General features: G+C 36.7%; 1 protein-coding gene across 1 annotated transcript; it reads left to right on the forward strand.

Moving 5' to 3' along the window:
* The first annotated feature begins 5,842 nt into the window (after positions 1-5,842).
* On the forward strand, positions 5,843-8,631 carry LOC122800075 (protocadherin gamma-C3-like). The gene has a single exon (XM_044069582.1). It carries the CDS (start codon positions 5,954-5,956, stop codon positions 8,411-8,413), a length of 2,460 nt encoding a protein of 819 aa, XP_043925517.1. The 5' UTR covers positions 5,843-5,953; the 3' UTR covers positions 8,414-8,631.
* Positions 8,632-11,472: the final 2,841 nt, after the last annotated feature.

Below are 11,472 nucleotides of genomic sequence, written 5' to 3' on the forward strand. Positions count from 1 at the left end.
TATTGTGTGTATATTTGATATACTTAAAAGAGAAGTCTGTCCTAAAAGTATAAACAAAATTTAAACAACAATAACATTAAAAAATAATTGCTGGGATTTCTTAGAAACAAATTATTTAGCTGACTTAAAAGAATATAAAATGTAAAGTTGATATGGATAGTACTGTCTTTAATATGTAATAGTATATACTGGAAAATATTTACATGAAAGTATATACACAGAATATATATATATATATATAACTTGTGCTGCTGGCAGTATTAAAAGAAATTACAGCAGACTGGCAACATGTCTTTTAGACATGTCAAATACTACAGAAAGCTTGGTTAGATGTGAATAATTTTTTCATTGGCATTATTGAAAGAAGAAACATTCACACTTCATGATGTTGGGGCAGAAATGTGTTTAGTGATAATATATAACTAGATTTCATTCAGGATTATGATTCACAATAATAGCAAAAAATTGTGAAAGAACATGTGATTGTTTTCCAGAAAACAAGGAAAAAGTTGGCTGAAAGATCAGCGGCTATGTGGGACACTCAGAGAGGGATGGATTAACTTATGGCTTGGAAAAAGCTGGAAGAAAGTAGAAATAATGGTAGGCAGAGGTGAACACTGGTAGTATAAGTTAGTGCAAGAACATTTTGAAGTGATATAAGGGGATTTGGTCAGAATTCTAAACAGAGGAGTTTGGGAAACCTGTTGTTTGTCAACCTCCATTAAACATGGCTCTGAATATCATAATTGGAAAATTGCTGGTTAGTTTAGTTAATTTATTTCAGAGTTAAAGAGGTGGGAGAATACACACACACACACACACACACACACACACACACACACACACACACACACACACACACACACACACACTATCTCTCTCTTGGGGCTGTTTGGCAGGAAAAAAAAAACAAGTTTTCTTATTTTTGACCTTTGAAATGTTGCTGTTTTGAGCCATGACTGCCCAACATTTTAAAAGGTTTAAGTCTGCAAAACTAACTAAACTAGATTCAGTTATTTATAGTAAATCCACTAAGTTTGTAAAAAAAGGTTATAGTATTTAAATGTTAAAGAGGAGGGCACGGGAGATAATCAGAGATGTTTGACGATGATGTGTTGTGAGGATAAGGATTTAGAAGTTAAACAATATTCCCTAAGCAGCTGAAAGTTAGGGGGAGTATTGTGTGATAATTATAGGCTGGAGGGGAGTTTAAAAAATAGTGATGATTAGATTTTAGATAAATTGGCCAAATTGTAAATGTACTACACTTTATAATAAAAGAAACATACCTTTTTATTTAAACTCCCAAAAGCCCCTACACCAAACCTTACTGAATTTATGGACTACAGACATGCCAACCTCAACTTACCCTTTGACAAAATATCAAAGTTCGCGTATGACTGCATCGCCCTCAACAGTGATATAACAGCAAGATTCACTAAGGAATTTTATACCATTTAGAAAAATGCATAGAGCTTCCAGTCCCTACCAGAACCAAGTGTCATGCGAAATTCAAAAAGCAAACTATTGTGGTTGTCTACCACCAAGTGCTTAGTAGATCCAAAACCCTACTTCTCAGGCATAATATCAGATCCCATGATCTTAGGCTGACTTCTGAAGCCATTGATAATTATAAGTCCTTCTTTAGCTCTGTCTGAAAATGAAGAAATATACCCTACACTGCTGAACATAACCGTAATGATGTCTTATACCCTGAGACAATAGATATTGTCAATATCCTTACTATCAAATTTACCTCTGAGATTTCTTTTCAAGGCCCTAAAATGTCTAAATCTGTTACTTTCCCAATTAATTTTAAAGATCATTTAATGAAGGTGCTAACCAAAAACAAAAATATTTCCTCCATGTGACCAAACAATATACCTGGTTGCTTAATCAATATTAGAGAATAGGCTTACTGTACATCAATACCCTGACTGAAGAACAAGTGTTCTTCCGCAGGGTATTAATGTACAAGCAATGCCTGCTGACAAACAAGTCCACTCCTTCATGGCAGCATATCAAGCCACCATGGAGTTAGGACTGAGAAAACGGAACGTCCACCATTATTTTACGCTTGTTAAACAGCACTTCTGCTATTTAGTGGCTGTAAAATGTAAAAAAAGTAAAGTAAAATAAAAAAATGTGTGTGCATTTATTTATGTCTGTGTGTGAAAGTGTATGCATGTATGAGTGTGAGAGAGAGATCAGTTGAGCTACAATTTTACATTCGTTAAGCAGCACTTCTGCAGTTTAGTGAGTATAAAATTAAAAGCACGTGCATGTGTGTGTGCGTGTGTGCATATGTGTGTGTGTGTGTCTGTGTATGAGAGAGAAAGTGAAGAGGGAAAGCGATCGAGTGATCCCTGGCAGCATCACATAAGAGCTTTGCATACCTCTCTGCCATAACTCTTGGCACAAGAAATCTGCACAGAGCCACAAATAATGAGGAAACAAAAAGCTAAAAATATGGACAGATTTTAAGTATTGCTCTAATAAACTTAGAAAGTTACTAGAATAACAAAGTTTTCATTAGCATGCATTTTTCTGAAGCAGCGGTGTGCGTGAGTGAGTGAGTGAGTGAGTGAGTGAGTGAGTGAGTGAGTGAGTGAGTGAGTGAGTGAGTGTGAGTGAATGAATGAGAGTGAGGGAGTGAATGAGAGTGAGTGAGTGAATGAATGAGTGTGAGGGAGTGAATGAGAGTGAGTGAGTGAGTGAGTGAGTGAGTGAGTGAGTGAGTGAGTGAGTGAGTGAGTGAGAGAGATGACTACTGGTAGCAACAGCAGTAAACAGGTTTGCATACTTCTGGACCTTTCATCTGAAGAAATCTAGATAAAGCATAAAATAAAGGAAATAAAGGGGGAACAAAGGCTCTAAAATAGAAACAGAGTTTAATTATCGGTCTTAATAAAATTACAAAGTTGCTTAAGTAAAGGATTTAGGTTAGCATGAGTTTTCTGAAGGAAATAAAAGCCTGAAACTCAAATGTATATCATTATTTAGTAATTTCAATCTCCAATGACTACCAACCAAATGTTTTAGGAGTAAGGGACCAAATAATAAAGTAAATATCTGATTATTATTTTAAATGTTATATTTTGGATGTAGAATGCTTCCTCCAATACCATTAACATATACTACAGCAAGTTTGAAACATTAGGCAGAGAAACTATTTTACATCAAAAATATACTAAAAAAATGTAGTAATAAAAAAATCTATATATAAGTAAGTAAAACACAGCAATTTTACAGAGAGCCTTTCCCTAAGTGCAATAATGCCCTCCAGTGTGTGTGTTAGTGTGTAATTAATGCCATTTCAAGGGTGTAGAGGCCATCCACCTGCAGCGTTGGGCCTCATAACACCTCTGGGTAGGCATTAATTACACATTAACACATACCCTGGAAGGCATTGTTGCTCGAATATTAAACATGTCCTTGCAGATACACTCCTTAAATTGTTTAAGATAAGTTTAACTACTGGTGTTGTCCCTAATGAGTTGAACACTGCAGTGGTGATTGACCTTCATAAGGGTGGCCTTACAACTGACCAAGGTATTTACAGACCTATAGGCCTTACAAACCTTATAAGCAAAGCCTTGAAATATATTAGAACCAACTTCATAAACATAATATCAAGATTCTTATTAGACTTAAACTCCAACACTTTGGCTTTGTAAATGGTAGACCTTGTCTATTAAATTTGGTAAACTTCTTTGAAATGGTTAGTACACACATAATATCTTCATCTAGCCAAGGTTTTAAACATGGCTCCCCATGCTGGCCTCATACAGACTAATTATTTTAAAAATTGTCCTATAGGTGGTAATATGGATAGTAAACTGGCTGAAAGACAGAATCCATACAGTGAGAGTTGCATTAGAGAGTGCGACCAGCAGTGTCCCATAGGTCTTGGTGCCGAGATGTCTCCTAATTGACATCTACTTCTCAGATTTCCAAGCAGTGAGTGAAGAGCACAGTCTAACAAAGTTTCCAGGTGACTGCAAACTAGGGGTTGTTATTAATTAATCATCTGACAACCCAAACCCTCCAGAATAAACTCTCCCTAGGAAATTGATAACATGCAAATAATGGGTTTAAACTAAATATAAAAACATGCACTATCATCACTTTTGGTAGACAATCTCTCCTCTCATCATATTGTATTGACAACATATCACTACAAAATTAAAATATAGTCAGGGACATAGGAACTTGGGTCAGGAACTCCCTATGTTTTAACCATCATGTACAGTGCTTGTCAGGAAATGTTTATTTAGCACAGCTATTTTACAAAGGAAATTCATCAGAGTCTAAAGAGGTAATCACTTTGTTCTACTCAACATTGATCAGACTGATTAGTGAGTAGAAAGGCCCCATTTGGTATGTGTCCATCCATCTTCAACCTATTTTTTCCCATGGGGTTGGGGTGTCACTTTCAATAGTGACAATCATCTCAAACCAAGGTTTACACTGCTTGGTGGTTAGCCCTGCCATGGTAGCTCATCCATACCACTTACTTACACCTACAGCCTATTTAGAGTGTCCAATCCACCTACTGTATGTCTTTGGAATGTGGGAGGAAACCCATGTGACCACAGGGATGACATGCAGACTCTGCATAGAAAGCACCCCAGGCAAGAATCGAACTGAAGAACCTCTTGCTATAAGGCGACAACTCTAACTGCTGCACCACCATGGCAACCCTTTGGTATGTGTGTCGATTAATATATTAAGCAATTCTAAAGATCCCAAAATGTTCCTAAATATAAAGATTACACGCCCGAAGTCTGTGAATCAACAAGATAGGCTGGAAGCTCTACCTCTGTGTTCAGTGTCTTATAGACTTTTTGGGGAAGATCTCTGTCTCACAGAGACATTAGAGACCCTGAACCTCCTGTATCTGTATAAGTTCAATATCGCCACAATGCTAAAAATAGACACTTAAACCATCACCAACAATAAATAAAACATAGTGAAGAGATAGATTTAAAATCATGTGTTTACCAAACCCCTGGTATAAACCTCCCCCTGCATATTAAGAGCAGCAGCCCACTATTTCCTTGAAATAAAACTTTGATGACTGGATGGGTAGCCACACATTTACTCAAGGACTGACTGGTAAATTCTTTGTGGAAAAAGGAGGTGCAGTATTAGGTAGAGGACTGACAGGAGGTGAATGTTATATAGGACTTAGTGGTCTTGGATTATCTACGAAATCTTTGAAATAAGCAGTGCCATGAATGATGCGGAAATATCCTACACATTTGTGAATACTGACTGTAATACTCTCAGATAAATAGATATGCATATGCTAGATGGTATGCCACTTAATCAGCATTTTAACTTAAAATATGCAACAGATAATGCATGCAGTTGGTTGTTTGTGTACCTTTTAATGCGCTTTAAGGTGTACTTGCATGAAGTTATAGCTTAGCTATCATATTTATTATTAGGAATAATAACATTTAGAAACAGACATACATTGTGCTGTTGATAATGCAGTTACATTGCTGCAATATTTCTTCTCTTGACAGACAGAGAGAGGAAACCAGATGGTAAGAACAATTACAACATGGGGGAACGCGTTTATTTTCCAAAGTATTGACTCTATCTTATGGCATGCACGGTATGCACCCCGGCAATAAGAAACCAAACTATTACAGCATGCATCCATCAGCTTTATTTTTAGGCATAGCTTTGCGTAAATAAATATTCATACCATAAGGTGGCGCTGTTGCTCCATTGAGCATTATACTGAGGCCTCTCCAGTGAAAAAAAAAAAAAAAAAAAACAAACAAACAAAAAAAAAACACCAAGACAAGGCTGACCTGCCAACATGGATCACATACCAGCGGATGAAAATGTTGTACTGATAGGATGCTGAACTGTTTTCCGTTTTTGTGAGCACACGTTTCGATTTTATTCGCACAGTATTTCACATCTTTCTGTGGAAATGGAGAATCTGATGCAAGTAGCTTGTATGTCTATTCTTGGCTTGACTTCTGTTTTGGGGCAGATCCGTTATACCGTGCTGGAAGAGAAAGAACCTGGCACTTACGTAGGTAATGTCGCTACCGATATATCATTAGATATTAAAAGTCTACCTCATAGAAATATTCATATCGTTTCTTCTACCCAAAGTCAGCATTTTGATGTAAACCCAGTGAATGGTAAACTACTGATAAAAGACCGAATAGATCGAGAGCAGCTTTGCAGCGTAAACCCTGTATGCCTTATGAATATTGAAGTAATGTTAGAGAACCCAATTGAACTTTATCATGTGGAAATCAATATAGTAGACATTAATGATAATGCACCAGCATTTGATGAAAATAAAGTAATAATCAATATTTCGGAGAATGTTGTGCCTGGGGCCCGTTTTCCAATTGAGCGAGCCTATGACCCAGATATTGGAACGAATTCCGTCAGTGTTTATCAGCTTAGCCCTAACAAATATTTTACTCTGAAATATCCTAACCCTAAAGATAATATCGTGTTCCCAGAACTTCTACTAGAAAGAGCACTTGACAGGGAGCAGGATAAAACGCACCTGCTAACAATGACAGCTTATGATGGGGGGCACCAACAGCATTCTGCTGTGGCTAAGATTATAGTTAACGTGTTAGATGCCAATGACAATCCTCCTGTATTCAGCCAGAGCCAGTATGTTGTAACCCTGGAAGAAAATGCTCCCAAAGGGAGTTTAGTCATTAAATTAAATGCCACTGATTTAGATGAAGGTACAAATGCTGAAATCATTTATACTTTCAGTGCCAGAACCGCTCTGAAGGCGCAAGCGACTTTTAGCTTAGACACTTTTAGTGGTGCAATCACATTGAACGGTTCAGTGGATTTCGAAGATGCCAGCATATATGAACTGTATATTCGTGCCATGGACAAAGGACCGTATTCCGAGGCTGTCCACTGCACAGTATCAGTAGAGATTGTCGATGTAAATGACAACAGCCCACAAATTACTGTAAAGTCTGCATCACATTCAGTCCCGGAGGATGCGCCTTTAGGTACTGTAGTCGCCATTATTAATGTTGGAGATAAAGACGCTGGTGCTAATGGTCGTGTTAGCTGTAGGGTTTCTGATAATCTTCCATTCCAGCTGAAGCCCTCCCGAAATAATTACTACAGTCTTGTAACTAGTGATCTTTTGGATCGAGAGCTGGTACCAGAGTATAAAGTATCAATATGGGCCAGCGATCAGGGGTATCCAGTCCGATCAGCTTATAAAACGGTGGATATCAAAGTGGACGATGTCAATGATAACCCACCCAGGTTTTCTAAAACCTTTTACGAGGTATATGTCACTGAAAATAATGTTCCAGGGTCCATAATCGGTAGAGTAACTGCCGAAGATCTCGATTTAGGCCAGAATGCTCAGATTTCTTACTCCTTTATTGGAAACCAACTAAAGGCTGAACTCTTGTCCACATATTTCTCAGTGGGGTCAGAGGATGGTGCCATATTTGCGTTGACTTCTTTGGATTATGAGAAAATGAGAGAATACAAGTTTGAGATACAAGTCAGAGATGCTGGTGTCCCACAGCTAACCGGAACAGCCACTATAAATGTCTACGTAGTAGATGTAAATGACAATGCTCCAGAAATACTGCAACCATCCGCAATGAAAGGCTCTGAAGTAGCTAACAGAATACCTAGATCTTCAACTGCAGGATACTTGGTAGCGAAAATATCAGCAGTTGATGCTGACGTGGGTCATAATGCTTTGCTTTCTTACCAGCTTCTTAAATCAGATGCACTTGAACTCTTCACTATATCTAAGTACACCGGAGAAATACGAACTACAAGGCAATTTCTAATTAATGACTCATCAGCTCACACTCTAGTGATCATGGTTAAAGACAATGGGCAACCAGCACTGTCAACCACAACTGTTCTGCACTTGGTCCTAGCAGACAATGATCCAGAAGTTCTTCCAAATGTTAACAGGCAGTTTAGCAGCCAAGAAGGTATCTCAGACCTCAATGTATATTTGATCATCTGCTTACTATCCATCATCTTCTTGTTCTTTGTAATCGTTTCTGTAACTGTTGTCCTACGTTGTTGCTACAACACTTCAGACGTTGGTCCCCGGATTAATTTATGCTGCGCTTGGAAGAAGGCTACATCTTGTAGAGGCCAGCAAATCAGTAACTTTGTAACACCTCATGGTCACGAGGGTGTTCGGGCTTATGTGGAAGTACGTAGCAGCGGTTCTTTCTATAAGGTAGACACCTACAGAATGTCCGTACCTCAAACACTGAAAGACGATTTTATTACAATTGACTTCCCAAGTGCAAATAATTCAAACCCTTGTATTCAGCAGCATCAGCCATGTCTTCTTTATAATTGCAGCACTGGACCCCATTCACGATCTGAGGTAAGATCTAGACATGTATAACCTAATGCGTGGCTTTTCTGCTTTAATGTGGAGCTTACACTTTAGTGTTACTATAATCACGTCAACAATAATTATTACTTTCATGTAATAAGATGCAGTTACATGATTATATTCATGTATATCAATATCCAACCAAGTAAGTAATTACTTACACAAACGAATGCCTTCCTGTGCTTTCTAAAAGACAAAATAAATGAAGCTACCAGAGCTGGACCCCTTCCCAGGTGGGAGGTTTGCCATCAGATCAGATTGCCACTACTGCAGGTTCTAAATCTTACAACAGTATGCTATTAAATCTGTTGGGTCAAATAATGTAACTAAGTTTGACTACATATAGATGGTAAGAGGTAACTTTTACAGAAGACTTGTCATCACCTGGCTTTGTATAAGTTACTAAAGGTGAAGTAATTGTTTAGGTATTTGCAAAAATTAGTTATGAATATTTAAGTGATGTAAACATTGACTACGTCACCTGAATTGCTAGGTGTTAACATAATGTTCATAAAAGAACTTACTTAAAATAAATGTTGTGCACCAAATATGTAGAAAAAAGTGATTTGTGGATTGGTTTGTAGATAATTGTATTTTCTTTGTTTATTTTAAGAGTGTTTCCCCCAACTGAATTAATATAATTTTTTATACAAGTGTTGTTACCCGCGGGAATACGTCTCAGGAGGTATTACTTTTTTTCACAATATGTTTTATTTCTTAAATGTGATGCAGTCTAGACAACCCAGTGCTCAGACACTATTTGAAAAGAAATTCAGGAGTATAAGTAAATAATGTTCTTTGTTTGTCAATAATAAGAGCCGGATTTAGGATTTACACTAATTCAAGATCTAAGTGATACTTTCTGTTTGGAAATAGCCAAGTCTTGCTGGAAAATATTTCCCACAATTTTGCCAACACCCATTATAAAATCTCATTATAAAAAAATGAAAACACTTCTATACAGATCACACATGGTAAACTGATCTTTTCACCCAGTATCTCCAAAGACTAACCTTTTTATTCCAGACTCTTGAATGTGTAAATTTCTTTGGAAATGCTAAGTACCAGTCAACAAGAATGACCCCTAAATGAGGCTACAACTGAAGAAAAGCAGATTAGGGAAAGGCTTAAAAGAGCCTTGTGGGGGAACTGGCAGGTGTTATCTACTATCAAACAGCAGTACCTTGACAAAATGCTTGTGTATTTATAAAAGTCAACACAATAATAAGGTGCCTGTTATTTCTGTGAGAGTACTTTAACTGCAGACATTTATCCAAACTCAAGAATGTGGGGAAATGTTAGACATATTCTTTCAGACTTCAACAACCTGCAGTCTGCAATACTAAAATATTGCACCCTTAGTTACTAGTTTCTGTAACCTTAATGACATAACAGTTCCCAGAAACTTAAGCTTGTATGGGTGCTAATGCATTGTTTGAACATTTATAGCTAGACAAGGAGGGGCTATAGGTTTTGCTTTCCATTACTAAGAGTTGTAGAGTCTAAAGTTTTAGGTGGAGACTTAGAAAGTTAATTGTGGGAAGTAGACATACTGATGTTTTTCTCTCGTGAAAAATGCAATCTAGTCAAGCCCCCAGAGAATAAAATAGAACTTTATTTCTGTAGAAGGGACTCAGAAAATATATTTATTTTGATAATGGAGCATGTAATGTTACCATGCATCTAGATTCCAGTGAAACATGTATACTCAAATCTTTCTTCAAGAAATATTTTTTTTACAGAAAATGTACAAATTAGATTTGAGAATGGCAGTTACATTAATCCCATTCTATTAAATCATGATTCATTTATCAGCTCATATGTTCCCTAACAGACATCACTAGGACATGAGCTGCAAATTCAAGAAAAAATTATTTCCTAAGTGTTTTCCTCTCTTTAAGATGCACATGCACAGAACACATAGGTAATTGTTGAAAGTAGTGGAGTTGTTCTGCTGTATCTTCACATATACATTTGCAGGGAGTGATTTATCACAATACAGCTTTATTTTGTCAAAACTCTGCACTTTTCTTCATTTTTCAGAGAGCTGTGTTCATGTGGTTACAATTTAATGACAAAGATACCGTTAAATCTCAGGTACCTCTTTGGTTGTTTGAATGCGATTATGTTTTTAAGTGGTTACCATCTTTAAGTACTTTTATTTTGCTTCTAGATATTAATCAGATGATGCTTTTTTAAAGCCACAATGTAGTAGGGAAAGTATAAACTGAAAAAACAGTTGAGATAATATGAAATGACTAGTACTAATAATATCTGTGACAGGGTTCCCAAAGTCTTAATAAACAGATGAAATATAGAAGTGAGGAAATGAGTTACAGCAAGTTGAGTGACTTACTATGTTTAACACTGGAGAATAAAGGTATAAAAAACAGCAATGTCAGAGCTATTATTGGAATATGTATATATGTATGCGTGTGTGTGTGTGTAAGGGATTTAACCTGTAAATCATGAGAGGAAAGACAGTATTTTTAATTGCTCATGATTAAAAACTTAATTATTTTAATCCATTCCTCTATCATCTTTTTGCCTAATGAATGAAACTCCTTCATCTAAATTCATTTTTTAGTTGGGCAGCAAAGTTGGATGACTCACTCCCCATTAGATCTGCTGTTATACATTTTAACTGGTGGAGTGCACTGCTGGTTTTAGTAGGATTTGCAATTCTTTGTAGTGATTCAGGAAATCCTTGTTGGAAGCCCCATTCCTTGAATTTAGACACTAAAATTCTCTGAAGCGCCAGTCACTGAGTTAACATTAAAGCCCTTGACATATATGGTTGTTTCCAAGGTGTATAAGACTATTTATCAGTAACAGCAGTGAGAGCAATTGTTTATTTTCTATTTGTTAAGCCCCATGTATAAAGGGTCCTTTTCAAATGATTATTTCTGCTTCTAAAACATCAGTTTTAGTAGCTTTCAACCTACCTCCACAACATATATTGTCCTCAACATTTCATCATGTTAACTTTTCCAGAGAGAGAAAAGGGGAGACACTTTTTATTTATTTTTTTAACACAACAGTAACTTGATTAATCTGTCTTTTATTTT

The sequence above is a fragment of the Protopterus annectens genome, chromosome 4.part0 (genome assembly GCF_019279795.1).
Source record: "Protopterus annectens isolate FY-2018-M chromosome 4.part0, PAN1.0, whole genome shotgun sequence".
In the NCBI taxonomy this organism is placed as follows: Eukaryota; Metazoa; Chordata; order Ceratodontiformes; family Protopteridae; genus Protopterus; species Protopterus annectens.